This window comes from Protobothrops mucrosquamatus, unplaced genomic scaffold (assembly GCF_001527695.2).
Source record: "Protobothrops mucrosquamatus isolate PMUCROS unplaced genomic scaffold, P.Mucros_1.0 scaffold2, whole genome shotgun sequence".
Lineage (NCBI taxonomy): Eukaryota > Metazoa > Chordata > Lepidosauria > Squamata > Viperidae > Protobothrops > Protobothrops mucrosquamatus.
The window spans coordinates 2,596,405-2,613,804 of record NW_015386389.1 but is presented as its reverse complement, the minus strand read 5'-3'; the positions used below and the strand labels follow the sequence as shown (position 1 = coordinate 2,613,804).

The 17,400-nt window shown below is 44.3% G+C and overlaps 1 protein-coding gene across 1 annotated transcript in view; it reads right to left on the bottom strand.

Annotated features, from left to right (window-relative positions):
* TBC1D4 (TBC1 domain family member 4) overlaps positions 1-17,400 on the bottom strand; it is a 91,077-nt gene that overhangs the window by 1,662 nt on the left and 72,015 nt on the right. The window contains exons 12-19 of the mRNA XM_015832330.1: positions 16,480-16,640; positions 13,209-13,418; positions 7,822-7,980; positions 6,720-6,878; positions 6,239-6,483; positions 5,671-5,830; positions 3,950-4,119; positions 2,467-2,643 (exon numbers count right to left, since the gene is read on the bottom strand). Coding sequence (XP_015687816.1) covers positions 2,467-2,643; positions 3,950-4,119; positions 5,671-5,830; positions 6,239-6,483; positions 6,720-6,878; positions 7,822-7,980; positions 13,209-13,418; positions 16,480-16,640 — 1,441 coding nt within the window. The remainder of the gene's footprint in view (positions 1-2,466; positions 2,644-3,949; positions 4,120-5,670; positions 5,831-6,238; positions 6,484-6,719; positions 6,879-7,821; positions 7,981-13,208; positions 13,419-16,479; positions 16,641-17,400) is intronic.

Here is a 17,400-nt window from a genome sequence, read left to right as displayed (position 1 = left end):
GTCTGTTTCTCCCCATCCAGACCCGTACGGCCTCCAGACACCGGGCCATCACGTCAAGGGCATCATTGGGGTGGCCTGGGGTGGAAATGTACAGCTGAGTATCATCAGCGTACTGATGGAAATCCACCCCAAAGCCACGGATGATCTCCCCCAGCGGCTTCACATAAATATTGAACAGTAAGGGGGAGAGGACCGACCCCTGTGGCACCCCACAAGTTAGGGGCCTTGGGGTCGACCTCTGCCCCCCTGCCAATACAGACTGCGTGCGGTCAGTGAGGAAGGAGGAGAACCACCGCATCACCGTGCCTCCATAGATCTTTATTATAAAGGGCAGCCCTTCATTTCAGAAAACTGTCCTTTAAATTTATTTATTTCAAATAAATACATCATATTTTCTTTATCCCACTTCCTACTGTCAGCAATCTAGCCCAAGAACATGTTGGCTACTCAGTGGTTCCCTCTCTCCATCATTTCTTTTTAAAATCCATCTAAAGATATTTTTATACTTCTGACAATGTCAGAACTCTTTTAACTTTGCCCTTTTGTACATGAGTGGTTTCACTTTAGCTTGATAAGGACGGGGAATTCAGAGTACCTAATGACTTATTAATATAAATGGAGGGTTGCTTTGTTGTGATTTTTTTTTACAAAAAAAAGATAATTGAACTAAACCACTTTATGAATTAAAAAAAAAATGAGCAGTTTTAAATAACCTAAATTGCCCAAAAGATTAAGCACAGGTTGCATAAACCTCTTATCCTGATCTTCAAATTCGTGAGAAATAAAACATTAGCTTGGTGAAATTGACACATCACATCCATATCAGATAAATGGATGCTCCTATTTCAGGTTTAGAACAAGAATCACAAGAACTTAACATCTGATTTGCTCCAATCAGCTGCCCTTTACACCAGAAGTTCCTAATCTGTGTGGGCTGCCCAGAATATGTACCCCGTGGAAGATCATACATTAATTCACCCACCCACCAGGCCTTCCCACTCACACAGTTGTGGGTGGGACTTCCGGCAACAGCCCTACCGCTTGGATCTGTAGATTCTGCTTACTGCCCAAAGGCCACGATAGCTGGCCTCTTTCATGACCACCATTTTCTGGATGGTGTTCAGGTTCTCCTTTGTTTGAGGAACAAGCCGACATTTAAAAAGAGCCGTGTCTTTCTCAGATGTGAAGTTAAAATAGAGAGGAACTAGGGAAGAAGATGCTTTTTGAAGTCACTGATTTTTCCCCCCTCCTCTAGACTTAAACATTAAAGTCTAAGAACATCTATGGAAGTAAACAAAGGACAAGATGTAGGTTGACTTACAACCACAACCGACTCTAAAATTTCCAATGCTAAACGAGACAGTTGTGAAGTGGATTTTGCCCCATTTTATGACCTCTCTTGCCACAGTTAAGTGAATCAATTAACACTTGTAAGTGTTAGTAATATACAGTAGTGGTCAAAATTGTGGAAACCTTTTGGGAAAAGTGTACAGTAGAAATGCCACCGTTGGTTAAGTTTCCACCATTTTTTCTTCTAATTTCTTTATAACTGTAGCCTTGTTCACTTAATAATACTATTTTACATCGCTTTCTGGGCGACCAGTCAACTCTTTGCACCATTACTTTAATTTTATTACGTTTTACCAGTTCACTAAATGAAGGAACACAAAAAACCCCCAACCAACTTGATAGCGATCACATAACACACTGATAAATGTCCTCCTCTCAGCTTCAATACATGACATCAATCATTGAATCCTACTGTGATCTGATTGGCTCATTGCCAAAATAAGATAACACCCAATTGGCTCTCTAAACACTCATGCTCATTGGCTACAATCAGATGAAGGAAAGCTACCTGATATCAACCTAAGCAAGTTGTGCTTCCTTTTTCTGGTTATTTGGCTATAACTTTTCATAGAATACAGCACAGATAATTGAACAAACTTTGTTACATTACACTCTTGATTAAATTATCTTTCCATTGATATATAATTTTATGGTACTACTCCCCCCAAAAAGTGGTGTTATTAGCCATCAAACCTCAAAAATACACTTTCCCAAAAGGTTTCCACAATTTTGGCCACTACTGTAATTGTTAAATGAATCTAGCTTCCCTGTTGACTTTGCTTGTCACAAAAGGGGATCACATGACCCCGGGATACTTCAACCATCCTACATACATATCAATTGCAAAATGTCCAAATTTTGATCCTGTGACCATGGGGATGCTGCAATGGCCATAAATATGAAAAATGATCATACATTGCTTTTTTCAGTGCCGTTGTAACGTTGAAAAGTCACGAAACAAATGGTTATGTCAAGGATTACCTGCAGAGAAATGTGTGTGTCTGAGGAAGGAAAGTACCATTGGGTTTTTTCTTTTAGGGCTTCTTCTTTGCCTAATTTTATATTGTCAACTGCTCCCAAATTCAGATTGAGCCTGGATCTATGGTTGATTTTTACCTGCAGTTTCTCCAAGAGATCCATATTCTGTCTCTTCAGCTGACTGTTGGCCCTTTCAAGTTTCTCTGAAGCTTCAATCTCCTCACAAGGGCTCAGGTTGTCTTGCAATTCATCCTGCAGAACATGGTACTCCACTTCATAGGCGTGAAGCTGCTTGGAAATGTCCATCTCAAACACCTAGCATGGGTAGCAAAAGAGGGGAGGGGAAAAAGATTCCTTATAATCCACTGGCTAATTGAGAGAAGACAAATAACTGAACTCTTTGGACCTCAGAGTGTGAAAGAAGACTACCAATGTGGGGCAGTGGAAGCTTCTCTCACACCCGTTTTGGGAATGACTAAATTAAAACTTTCGATCTGTATGGACCAGCCCCAGATTCATTCAAGATGGAGAGAATAACTTAAAAGTGCAAACCATTGACTCTTGGGCATATTTGCTTTGATGGCCACACCACCCGAAGGACTTGACTGGATAAATGATAAAAAGGGAGCCATCTTGCTCTGAGTCAAGCTCTACTTAGCAATTTCTTTTTTTAAAAAAAAGAGCTCCATATTTCAAAGAGAAACTACTTAATTCCTAAAACGCCACGAAGATACATTGAAATTCCCAAACTTGGTGGATCAAGTTATTGCAGCAACATATCAAGACAGGACATTCTGTGAGATTTTCAAACTGAGCTCAAAGACTTCATCCTTAACAGACATAGCAAAAACACTACAGACTTAATTAAAAGGGAAAAAGAAAAGTAAGAAATAATTGACATCTGTTAAAAACTTAATTAAAAGGTTATTTAAAAAAAAAAAAAAAACAGAACAGTGAGTCGTAGGATACCCCAAAGACTTGGCATATCAGTCAAGGGATGTTTTTAACAGGCTTTTTGCTCTTAGGAAAGGAGAAAGAGAGGATGGCGGGAATACATCTACTGTCATGGTTCCGATATGAAACCCTTTAAAGCAGTGTTTCTCAACCTTGACAATTTTAAGGCATGTGGACTTCAACTCCCAGAATTCCACAGCCAGCAATGCTGGCTGTGGAATTCTGGGAGCTGAAGTCCACATGCCTTAAAATTGTCAAGGTTGAGAAACACTGCTTTAAAAGAATTTCAAGGCAAGGATTTCTTCCTTAAAGAACATTTTATTTAGGAAACAAAATATCGGCATGTACAAAGGTGAACCCAAGACTAAAAATGCCCTCCCCCTGGTTACAAAGTTACAGTTGCTTTTCCCTACCCAATATGCTGTCATAAATCACATTCATCAATTATCACAAAACATGGACTCTCCTCCCAGCTTTACAGCCGGCTAAAACTCTTATCAGCACTGACCTTGGTTCTCACACCGATGCATCCTTTTGGCTAACTGAGAAACTTCGCATCCCTCCTCCCACTCCTTCATCTAAAATCTCTAAACTAAAAGGGGGCAACGAAGGCAAAATGAAAAATGGCTTCATATTCAGTTTGTCACGGCATTGACATCTACATTACCTGGGCCATTATCTTCTCCATCTGGGGCTCTGTCATGTCTGGCAGAGTGTTTTTAAGAAACTCCACGATGCTTTCAAATGTCTCACACGACATGATGTGTTCTTCCCGGGTGCTGAGCAGGCATAGCGCTACTTTAAATATGACTTCTGTACCTTGGAGAAAAATAATATCTGGGGCGAGAAAGAGCAAAAATGATAGGTTAGTAGGTAGTCGTCAATTTTGGACTACAGCGGAGACCAACGTTTACGTGGCCAAGCGAGACACTTGGTTAAGAGAACTTTGCCCCATTTTACAGCTTTTCCTGCCCCAGTTACTAAGTGAATCACTGCATTTCTTAAGTTAGTGACATGGTTGTTAATTAACTGAATCCAGCTTCCCCATTGAAGCTGGATTTTTTTGTCAGTTTTGCTTGTCAGGAGGTTGTAAATGGCGATCACACAACCTACGGACATTGCAACCGTCATAAACACGAGCCAGTTGCCAAGTGTCTGAATTTTGATCACGTGATCTCGCGGATGCTGCAATGGTCATAACTGTGAAAAACAGTCCTAAGTCAGTTTTTTCCGTGCTGCCCCAACTTTGAATGGTCACTAAATGAACTGTTGTAAGTTGAGGACTGTCTGTACACTACTCCATAAAAGCATATCATTCATACAATTAGGTTAACAACAACCTACACACAACCCAAAGGTTGAAACTGACCTTTTGTCATTCTACAGTCTCTTACATTTATAGGAAGAAACTCTACTAAAATACAAAGAAACTTGTGGATGGGTTAATAATCCAATTTCAGACTGCCCCATAAAAAACATTTATTTTATTTTGAGTGCCTTTTTGTATTTTTAGAAGTTCCAGTTGCGAAAAGAGGCAACCCAACAAACTATGAACACAAAGAAGCAAGTCCAGCTATTTGCAAGGAACCTGTCATGGTTCCGATAGATGAGACCAATTAAAAGAACTTCAAGGCAAGGATTTCTTCCTCAAAGAACATTTTTATTTGGCTACAAAATAACGGCGAACAAAGGTGAACCCAAGACTAAATTTCCCTCCCCCTTGGTTACAAAGTTGCAATTCCCACCCCAATTTGTTGTCATAAATCACATTCACCAATTGTTAGAAAACTGGGCACTCCTCCCAGCCCGGCCAAAATGTTATCAGCAATGACCTTGGTTCCCATGCATTTGAATCAGTTTTGGCTAACTGAAAACTACACCCCCGTCTTCTTCTTCTAAATTAAATATGCAGCAATGAAGGCAAAATGAAAATGGCTTCAGTGCGGTTTGTCACAGCGTTGACAGAACCATTTTGGCTGCACATTCCTGTGAACAGAGTTAATCATAAGCAAAGCAAAAGAAAGGAAAAACCAAAACCCAAACACCAAATATGAAGGCATGGAAAAAGGGGTCTCCAATGGGACACGCAGTTTCGCTGGTCAACAGAAATTAGAAATTAGAATTTCTATCTAGGCAAGAGAGGGCAACTCCCATTCATCCCAGGAACAAAATGCATCTTAATACAACATCGCAGAGTATTTAAAAAAAAACAACCCACAGAGAACCGTTAATTTATGACCTCTGCCAATTCTATTGAGCAGACAAATTGCAACCCCAAAAGAAGTTTGTTTAAAAAAAAAAGAAGAAGCACAAATCCTGTTCTAGTTATTCCTGTTGACATTCACAATGAATGTGCCCTTAGGATTGTGAGGCAAAACAGATCCTTACCAAAGATTCTGGCTACAAATCCCAGAGGAAATTGTGAGGCAAATAAAGTGAGAAACCAGGGTGCGGCATACAGGCTTGGGCTGATTTCGTTTTCTTCAAGATGGTGGTAAAGGTCCCTGTGATAGTCATGAAGAAGCCTTGACAGCTGGTACATCTGGATCTACATGAAGATATGGAAAAAGAGGAGGTTAGGAGGTCCACACCTGCCTAAGAGCTCCATGGCAACCTTGTTCCTTCACAATCGTTTAACCATGTCTCTGGCCATCACTCATGCCTGGTTTGAGCCACTCAGAATGAAGGTCTTGGGCCTCACCTCTAGTCAAGTGAAACCAAGAAGCTGAAGGAAACAGTCGTCTGTTCACTCAAAGTGAATATAAAGATAAAACTGGAGATTTTTCTGTTAGGCTTAATGGATAAAGAACTTAGGGGAAAAATTGGAACTCTGATATTATATATGCTGACAGCAGTAAGAATACTTTAGGTAATTGACCAAGGTGGGATGACTGACAGCAGTCCTCCTTCTGCAGTGGAAATTATTTTTCTCTCTTGTTTTCCTTTTTTGCCTTACCTGCAGCGACATCATGTCGGGTCTGTATTGTTTCCGGAACCCGAGATCATACATGAGGAATTTCAGCATTTCGAAAGCTTGCTCTTCACTCATATGGAGCAGCAGCACGCCGGCCACGAAGCTGATGCCCTGGCAATAGCCCACCTCCTTGTCCAGCAAGGAGTAGGCTTTCAGCAGGTTGAAGAGCGAGAGCTGCCCTGCGCCCAGTTGAGCCGAAAAGTAGGGATGGGTGGGGAAAGTCCTTCCTGGGACAAAACAAGAGGGGGTGGTGAGAAGTCAAATCGGGGCCCGGGGAAATCTCCCTTGAAGAGAGAGCTCCAGGGAAGGACCATAAAAGCGATTCCAACTGAAAACAAACATTAGCCTGAAGTTCTTTGCATGATGATCAGTACCACCAACCACTTCACAATTATGCAGATGCTCTGCAACACACACACACACACACAGCCCACAGCATCCACAAGATGAGTTGCGCCCTCACCCAGGTCCACTAGGATGGCATGTTGCTGCGCTGTCAGCTGCTTCAGGAGGTCTTGGTAGGAGATGTCTGGAGGCTGTTGCTTATTCGGCAGCCGGTGTCTGACGCGGTGCTGCACGGCCAGAAACTGCCAAATTTCTCCCCGGCGGCTTTTGGGGACACCTGAACAAAAGAGTGAAGAACGGAGAGGTAGCGAGAGATGCATTCTTTCTTTCTTTCTTTTTTTTCCTGCAATCACACATGTATACACAGGGACAGCCTTGAGTGTGTGCAACAGCTGAAAATATCTGGCAGTGGTGAGGCTATTTCTGAACCTAGGAAAATAAGCTTTGCCTTTGATTGGCCTTGAAAGATAAGCAGGGCTGAACTTTTATTAGGATGGTGGGTAGAAGGCAGAGGGAATCTGCCGGGTTATAAAGTTGTCCCACTGGAGAAATGCAAGAAAAGTATATCAGAAGAAAGGACAAGGTGGCAAACACACACCCACAAATACACAAACCCAACCTGGGTGTGCTCCTGAAGCACCAAGAATTGACTTCCACTCAAGGACATCTTTCCCTTTTTCTTCCCTCAATAGCTAAATCAAAACTCAATGCTGTAATCAATCACTAATCAACTAAGAACACCAAGCAGTAGATGCAAAGGAACCCCATTGAGATGTTGAGACACAGCAACATTTCTGTGTTATGTCCCTCCCCTGCGTATGTGTCATTTCCCCTGAAGATGCCAAGCCTTGGTTGCGACCCATGTTTTTTTTTTCCCAGACCCTAAGTCGGTCAGTCCTAGAGGAGATCAACTCTGACTGCTCTTTAGAAGGCCAGATCCTGAAGTTGAAACTCAAATACTTTGGCCACCTAATGAGAAGGAAGGACTCACTGGAGAAGAGCCTAATGCAGGGAAAGATTGAGGGCAATAGAAGAAGGGAACGACAGAGAATGAGGTGGCTGGAGGGAGTCACTGAAGCAGTAGACATGAGCTTCAATGGATTCCAGAAGATGGTAGAGGACAGGAAGGCCTGGAGGAACGTTGTCCATGGGGTCGCGATGGGTCGGACACAACTTTGCAACTAACAACAACAACAAAGCCCTTTGGATTCAGAACTTACCATCTTTCAGGGTGGTATGAATGTCTTCCACATCACATCTGATCTTGGCTCTGCAGTTCAACAGTTTCTTGTCCCAGATATTAATAACATCCTTCTGACAGGTTCCAACTTCCTCATAGTCCAGTTTAACTTTCCTGGATTGCAGCTCATCTCTGCTCGCTGCAAGAGAGAAGACCCGTGAGGCATCTTCAGATAAGCACCATGTTTAGATGTGCATATACATGTTCGGATGTTCGGATGTCCCAGAGACACCAACCACAACAAGGATCCCGTTCAATGAATCAGTCAAAAGGTAAGTATAGAATTCTGCTTTTTGTACTAGGCAGTACACCTTAAAAGACTTCCCACAATCCAGTTCTTCAACTAACATTTCCCCAATTAATATTAAATAGCAGAAGATGGCCTTCCTAGGCTGGATCAGATATTCCTTCCACTCAAAAATCAGCCTAACATTCAGAGCTTACTAGGTTTGCCACCAAATGTGGGCTTTGGTTTAATCCAGGGGTCTTCAAAGTTGGCAACTTTAAGACTTGTGGACTTCAATTCCCAGAATTCCTCAGCCAGCCAGGGCTGGCTGAGGAATTCTGGGAGCTGAAGTCCACAAGTCTTAAAGTTGCCAACTTTGAAGACCCCTGGTTTAATCTCTGTCCACGGGTATACAAATTGTGCCACCCACGTGAGAGATGTTCCTATCTCAGTGTCCTAGCTAGTCACAAAGAAGGGACACATACAACATACAACATTTTCAGAACAAAAAGGCTGCTTCCTCCACAATTCAGAATGTCAGTCGCAACCGTCACTTGCAATTAAGTCAGTCAGTGTGAACTGAATATTGTCGACAATTTAAAAAGGAAGCATGCAGCTCCTCACATGCCTGATTTCACTATATTGTATTTATTTCAGGCTTTACACTGATAGTTAATCACGGAACCAAATTTATAAAGTCTAAGACAGGGGTCTTCAAACTTGGCCCTTTTATGACTTGTGGACTTCAACTCCCAGAATTCCTCAGCCAGCTTGTCTGGCTGAGGAATTCTGGGAGTTGAAGTCCACAAGTCATAAAAAGGCCAAGTTTGAATACCCCTGGTCTAAGATATAACAGCAGCCATTCAGCAACTGCACAACAGAGAACGATCTTTGAACTTCCCTCAACCAGGGTTATGCACGCATTTAACAATGCAACAATCCTTTCTGAAGCAGGCAGACCGGATTAGTTTATCCAGAACTGAATCTTCATTCAGGGGAGGGGTGAGTCTTTATTGCGCTCTTTTGCATTTCTACCCACAACTTTTGCACTCCCCTTTCTCTCAGGTTTAGTTCTTCAATGGACCTTCGTGGCCGTGTGCTTCGTATTTGTGTGCCAAAAATTTAACTGATGTGCAACCAGCAACTTGGAAGTTGAGCGGAGTTACTACACAAGCCAAAAATGGCAGAGTGGGTCTTTGGGGAGGGCTGGCTGGGAGAAGAAATGGATTGTGCTTCATCCTTCTGGTCAAGTTCATTTTTTATGCCTACATCTAACTGAGAAGGTCCAGTAGCAGAACTTAAGGTGAGCACCTGGGACAGGTGAGATGGGTCAGATGGTGGTGGTGGTGCTGCTGCTGCACAAAGTCCCAGCCTGCCATCAACAACTGCCAGGTGGCACTCAATACTGGGGAAAAAGTTATCTGATTTGTAGGAAACAAACATTCCAGTTCCTTTAAAATATCTTCTGAATACCGAATGCCTCAATTTAACACGCCTCTAAGAATGCTAATGAGTAGGAAATGGTGGATATCCTGCCCAACCAAAGGAATTCGAAAGCCTGGGTCAATTACAATGTCAGGAAATGTTTTAAGCTTTGGTCAACAAAAGGTTGGGAACCTAAATTTCCTTTTCAAAGGCATCTTCTGGACCAGCGTCTTTCTTCTTGGATTGGCTAAACATGGCGTGCAGATTTCTTGTGTTAAATGCAACTCCTGAAGGACAGTGTGTCTCGACAGAGCTGGTTTAATGTCAAGATTCGGACTGACGAACCCAACCGAGCAAATGCCTTCGAGGCATTCCGATCTCTTAATGTGAAACTTTATTGAGTACATTACTCCCGGCACTAATGAAAACAAAACCAGCTCTGGCAAGACACCCCCCCCCCAAGTCCATAGAGAAAAAGCATTGAATTCTTCCTCCTCCCACTGGGTCAGGTCACTGTTGTCCAATCAAGTAGAAAAATATTGTGATGAGAAAGTACTTCTAGGTCTAGCCAGACACCTGGTGTAATGTCCTTGAGTCTTCTTAATCTTTGTAGTCTGCATTCCAAACCTCTCCCCTTCTCCCCCCCCCAACACCCCCAAGGTTGTAGGCAAGCTGAGAAGCAATAATTGTCGCACTAGCAAAAACTTGATACAGTGTTCCTTTGCCTGGGGTCAAGGCAGGAGAAGGCTGCAGAAGGAACAGCAGAAGGATGGATCTTTAAGGAGGTCTCTCCCATTCCTTGGGACAGATTGGCAAGCCCAGAATGGGAGAAGGGCTTCCTTAAGCACTCTCAGGATCTAAACCAGATTAACCTAATTCAGTGATGGCGAACCTTTTAGAGACCGAGTGCCCAAAAACTGGCCCCGCCCCCCGCCCCACCCCCGCTCCGCCCCACCTGCCTGCAGGGCCACTCACCATCTCCAGGGCCCGCCGCAGATCGCCCAGGTAGCCCAGCAGCACTATGGCGGTCACGCCCTCTGCCCGCGCCCTGCAGCATCAACTGTGCATGATGGGGTGTGAGGGCAGAGTCTTGTCTATGCTGCCTGGCTGCCATGTCCTTGGCTGTGCTGCTCCGCGTGGGCCACAGGGGCGACTCTCCTTCATGGGGGCTGCTGGAGAGGAGGGGGTCACGGGGGGAGGCGAGGCTGGGGCAATGGCATGTGTGCCCACAGAGAGGGTTCCGAGTGCCGCCTCTGGCCCCCGTGCCATAGGTTCGCCACCACTGGCCTAATTCATTAAGTGGTGCCCAAGAAGCAACTGGGAACCATGGCAAGTCCCTCAGGAAAGCATCTCATGCGGACCCTGTTCCTAACTATGGTCAGAGAGACCAGGCAGCTTTGGGGCCCAAATCAGTAAGCTTTTGAGGAGACCCATTAGAGCTCTTGGTTGGCTTTCTGCACCGATGCTTCAGATGTTGACACAAGTCCGATAGAGATCTTTAAAAATAAACCATCAACCCCCAAACACCTAAATGTGCAGGTGTCGCGTGTGTCTGGGTGCAAACCCACGCACAGGCCACAATGGGACAACTCTCACTGCCCCCAACTCTCTGCGGCCAATTCACCACGATTCCACGCCACCCAATCTTTGATATTAGTGTAACTCCTGTCCCGCGACGAGCTGTCCGGTGGCGAATCGGCTGTGGCAATCTGGCCGTGGTGAGACGGCTGGGGAGAATGGTCAGGGACCCCCCGCACAGGCAGAGATGGGGAAGCGGTGAAGGCGCAAAACTTACCTTCTGTAAAACAAAGCTTCCTTCAAACTCCTCGACAGCGTTAGGAAGAACAGGAAGTGTTAAAGTTGGTTAATCGATTTCATTAAGATGGATAAGGTTACAGAAGAAAAGCAGAGATTGGGGGGGGGGAGGGAATCGGAAGAAAAACAATTTCCAGCTGTTGAAACTTTGTTGTTTCCCCCCCCCTCCTGCAGCCCTTGGGTTTCTCCTGCACAGTGGTTGGCAAGGAAACAGCCCTGCCGGCCATCAACAAGAAGCCAAAATACCCAGAAGCCAAAATCTCAACTCAGGCAGAATTCCCTCTTGGTTATTTTCTCATTTTCCCCCTTTCACATTCATCACGGGGGGGAAGAAAATAAATGGCTTCATGGCTTTTTAGTTCATAATGCCCACCGATTAGAACACTCTTCATTCTCCGAATATATTCTCTGCTTTATTTCCCACGGACCTCCCTCGACATCAGTTAAATGGTAGATCGCCCAAATGATCTTATGCATCACCCAGGCGTTCAAGCGAGATATTAAAGGAGAAATAAAAGGAAACGCCAGCCTCTGCAACCGAGGGGGAGACGGGGATGTTACGATCAATTGGGCCAGCGGGCAGGGGAGGCAGGAACTACACTTAGGCTAGTGCAGGTAGGCAACCTTGGCTCTTTTATGACTCGTGGACTTCAACTCCCAGAATTCCTGAGTCAGCATCCACGAGTCATAAAAGAGCCAAGGTTGCCTACCCCTGTGCAAGTCCCAAAGTGAAGACTTGACATTATCCCATGGTCAAGCCGAAGCGCAACTTCTCCAGGGCTTGTTCCAGAGTAACCAATTTGGACCTTGCCTTCTGGGGACATCAGAGTCTGGGAAAAGGTCATACTCCCGTCTGGTCCCTGGAAGGTCTGGAGAGAGTTCAGAGCCCTGCAGCCATTCTGTTTCCATCTCTCCTTCTTCATCTTCAGGTATGAAACTATTCAGCCATGGTGACCATCAGTTTCCTCCTTCCTCTTGATGGTCAAGTCTAAATTATAATAAACAGATGGACCAGCTCTAAATCAGTGTTTCCCTGCTGGGGTGGGAATGGAGCCAGGGTGGGCATGGAGAGTTTCTGGAGACCATGTCCATAGGAAGGTCAACCTCTGTAGGCCAATATAGATTCTTGATATCTCCTCACTTCAATATAAGCAAAGGAGAGTAAGAAACCTGGGCAGATTTACTGTCCGTCATCGCTCAAATTCTTTGGACAGAGAAAATTAAGGCTTGTCCTCAAATCACATGGCTGCTGGATCTGGGCTGTCTCTCCCTGAAGGAACGAAGAACATCTAAAGCTGCCTCTGATGCCTTCTACTGCTTGGCACTGATGGTAAAGACCAGCAAAAGCAGCCACAAGGGCCTCTTAAGGCCAAGTGACATGTCCACCACTAAACTAAACATCTGATCCCCCAATCCATATTCAGAAATCATTGCGGGAGGAAAAAGCAAGCAAATGGGGAAGGAAGGAAGGAAGGAAGGAAGGAAGGAAGGAAGGAAGGAAGGAAGGAAGGAAGGAAGGAAGGAAGGAAGGAAGGACCATTAGCATGTGGTATGACTCCAGGAGAGATGTTGCTTTTAGAATGTTCCTCAGTTGCCTTCCATGCCCTGCAGCCTACATTAAGCAACTGCAGACTGAATTACTACTGCATGTAATGCATGAGAAGTGGTCCAAATAATCTCGTTTACAGCTGGTTTGCTAAGGGAGGGCATTGTTGGCTAAGAAGGGACATTTCTGCTCTAGTTCCAAGAAAACCTATTCCTGGATAAAGTAATTTGATTTAAAGATTTCTGTATGAAGGTTTCCAAAAAGGTTTTCTCTAGTGTGCCATTTAAAAGGAAAGTGGATGCCCCTCATCCCTCTCCAGACCTCCTGTCCCTGGTAGTCCACAGCCTGCACCAACCTTCCAGTTTCTGGTTTTCCTTCTCCATCCGGAGGAGAAGGATCTGCTGGTGGATCGCTTTTCTCCACAGGCTCTGCAGCTCCACTGAGTTCTTCTTCTCTCCGGTCTGATCTTGGACATCCTCATTTTGCAAGATGGAAACCAGGGGAACTTCGTCAAAAGACGGTGGAAGCGGGGATAACGGCAGCAGTTCTTTTTCATCACAGCCATCTGGAAAGAACCATTTGGTTAACCGTGAATTCAACCAATGCTATCCAGTATCTGTACTTGAGGTCTGATTTTAAGAAACACAGCCCAACCCCAATTGTGTATTTTTGATATTGCCCTAATCCACCCCATTATTTCTGTGTTACATTTCCCCCATTTCACCCCCTCAACCTATGAATCGTTGGTTGTGAACTCTGCAGAGACCTGAACAAACAGCTTTTGGAATTTGGTTTGGGCTGCAAAGTCCCTAATGCAGTGCAACTTCAGGCTCAACCTTATACGCCAGGAGTGGGGAACGATGGCCCTTTTATGACTTGTGGACTTCAACTCCCAGAATTCCTGAGCCAGCCATGTTGGCTTAGGAATTCTGGGAGTGGAAGTCCACAAGTCATAAAAGGGCCATCGTTCCCTACCTCTGCTATACCCCAAGCCAGAAACTGATGTGCTTGAAAGACAAACCAGCAAAACCCTTGACCCTTGAGCCGGGTTTTCTAGTTTTGTACCTCATCTGACTAATTTTAATATTTATCATTTTATTGTAAGCTACCCAGAATCATGCTGAGGTGGGCGATAGATAGATAGGGTGGGTGGGTGGGTGGGTGGGTGGGTAGGTAGGTAGGTAGGTAGATAGATAGATAGATAGATAGANTTATTCCTTGTAGCCCTGAAGCGCCTTCTAAGTAGGTTGAATAAACTGAGGTTGATGATTTACATGACTTTATAAATAAAGAATGTACTGATGGGGTTTTATGAGCCCCGTTTATGAGATAGATAGATAGATAGATAGATAGATAGATAGATAGATAGATAGATAGATAGATAGATAGATAGATAGATAGATAGATAGATAGGTGAGTAAGTGGGTGGGTGGGGTAGATGGACGGACGGATGGACGGACAGACAGATAAAACTGTATCCTGTTCAGAAAATAGAAACAAGGAAGAATACTTATTATTTTGGGATTTCAGATTCTACTATTTTAGATTTATTCTGCTGTTTTGACCCCTTTTCCTTGCCATGCAGCAAGAATGAGTCATTCTCTCACACTTGGTACCCCTAATGCATGGCTGTCAAACTCGATCGCGTCACGTGACGTATCGTGACGTATCATGACGTTTTTTTGCCTTTGCAGAGCTGGGGTGGGCGTGGCCTGTGTGTGATGCCTCCGGCTGGCGGGCCGCCAGTTTGACAATCCTGCCCTAATGGGTACAGACACAGGCAACACCATTTAACATCAAGCAACACTCCTTACATGCTGGATGGTAAAGGGATGTTCTTGAACCAACAGATCCCATCAACAATACAAAAGGGCTTTTATAACTCTCTGCCTAAAGAGCTCCGTAGCAGGATCCTTTATTTATAAATCAATCCATCAGGCTTTGAAGTAGTTGGAAATAAAAGGAAAGCGCACAAGCCTGTCTCTTCCAGCAAGGGCTCTTCAGAGATATGAACTCATGGGAGACAAAGAACCAAATTAGGGATCCCTTCCAGTATAGACTCCAAAGCAGCTGTTGGCAGAAGCTCTGGGGTCACCGTGGTTCTGAGCACAGGCAGCAGAAAAACAGAAAGTAGCCATGTTTTTCTTTATTATCGCAGAAAAGGGACAGACGTAAGATCGCTCAGGCTTTATATTTTATCAAGAAATATAGAAGAAGCATTAATCCTTTTTCTGAGGATCAATCCAGAGGTGAATCTAACTTTAGATGGTTCTCCCAAGTTTCCTGCGAAACGAAAGTCAAATCAACTCCAGGTGCGTTCAAGCAGGAATTGTAAGCAGAAATAAGAATATTTACCTCACGCCTGGAAGAGGTTTTATGATATGCTGGACTTTATTAGGAAAACCACCAGAGCTGCAGAGATGCTACTCTCTGTCCAGTCCTTCATTTAGAAGCTACTCAAAAGTTGAGATTAACGATGGGCAGCTTTGGCGAGAAAAGCATTTTGAGAAGAAGAAAAAAACGTCCCGATCTCGAAAGCGGAACTTCTATTTCAACTTCTTGTCTCTCTTTTGAGATACTTATTAACTGGCACATAGTTGATTTTGTTTAATCTAGGTCAGTGTTTCTCAACCTTGGCAACTTTGAGGGGTGTGGACCTCAACTCCCATAATTCCCCAACCAGCATGAGGTCCACAAAGCTTAAAGTTTCCAAGGTTGAGAAACACTGATCTAGATTATTGTTAGGTATTGTTAACTCCCAAATGGATTTTGAAATTTTCGCTTTTGAAATTTTAAGTACAACCAATTCATCATATCTTTCTCACTTTCAAGGAATATGTAAACACAGGAAAAGAAATTGTGTATTGCTGGTCAATAGACCTATGTCTATCTGTTCTTGAATCCTGGGCATTGCCTACAAAGCTTCTGAGAAGCTGAAAAGGACTCTGTCACCAGCAAACAAACTGGCAGGGACACCTTCCTGGTCTCATGGAAGAAAGAAACCGTCCCTCATTACATCACTTTGGTATTGACTAAGTGGTCACTTCAGTTGCTCATATACTTAGGTTGACAGCTTACACAAAGGTACTGTCAAGAATAAAACTTTGGCAGCTACGTGCCTCTTCATTTCAACTTGCCATTAGAATAAGGGCAAGGGAGGTATTGCTTCAGAATCGGTTAGATGGAGAAACGAAACATCTACGCTTCCACTGAAGGCCGTTAAGAGCCTGAAACCTTTTCAAGGACACTGCAGCAGGTGTGGAGAGGAAGCGGATGGTTCCCATAACCAAGTGAAATTGTTTATATGGATTACGAGATGGGGGTTTAGCCAGAGAAATTATTGTTTAATTCTAGGAACTGGTGTCCAGGAACCTCAGAGTTAGTTTTGCTTCAACGTTACACTGCCCTATATTCAATCAACGGTAAGATTTTCAGAAACGGAATGAACCTAGACTTTTATTCGGATTCTTGAGCTGGACGCTGACAGGTACTCCACATCCTTGAGGCTAATTAATGAAAGAATATGTTGGAACCTAGATGTGGATCTCCAAGAGACACCCATCGCTAAAAGAGAAAAGGAAATTCAACCACACTGCCGGAATCATTTTCTCCAAGTAGGAACAGACCTTGCAGCTGCATGGCTGAAGGAGACTTCTTCATGGGTGATGCCACCCTTAGGAAGATCTTCTGCCGCCAGGAAATCCGACGGGGGGGCAGGGTGAGACCCCCAGCATTTAGAGAGTCACTGCTGCAGACTGAGGAAGTCCTCTTTCTTTTCTCCACATCGCTGCAGGAAAGGACCAGGAGGAAGAAAACACAACGTAGGTCACTAAGAACAGCCCTTCTTGTGAACGCTGAGCCGTGGCCCATCCAAAGCCAGCAAGAGCGTTTATAAACCCCAAGTGGCATTCAATCACCAGGCTCAGGGGCAGCCCAGAGACTCCATGCGGGACCTGGCCTCACTTCGACCCAAGGGCATCTCCATTGGCACACAACCACCACAAGAAAAACATGCTTGCTTCTTTGCAGCCAGCCAGCCTTCCTTTCCTCCCCCCCCCCCCNCCCCCCCCCCCCAGTCCTTTATCTCAATTTCGTTATTACATCCAAACCTAGCATCTGATTTTTCAGTCCTGGAGCTAATGCACGTTCTATAAATAGCTCTCAAACCAAAACTAAAAAAAGGAAGCAATCTTAAAAAACGAATGAGTTAAAAAGGAGGAGGAATACACGTGTTTGAGGCACAACATTCTGTTATTTTTTTGTTTTTAAAGTAAGAAATCCCCTTCTTTGGTAACTGGAAGGGTGAATTGCTATCCTCCTACTCGACTGTGGGAAGTGTCTGAATAGACACCGTTGCTGCTCTTTCCATAAAGCAGTTTTAACCCACTTTGTGTTTATTTGGAAAAAGTGAGAGTGCCCGTGCTCCCTAACAAAGGTTAGGAAAGCCGGACAGCTGAGAAACACAAACATTTCAAAATCCACGGAGAAGCCATCCGGGCCAGAGATGGAGGAGATTCAAGGACCTCCCTTTCTGTGGTGCTCCTGGG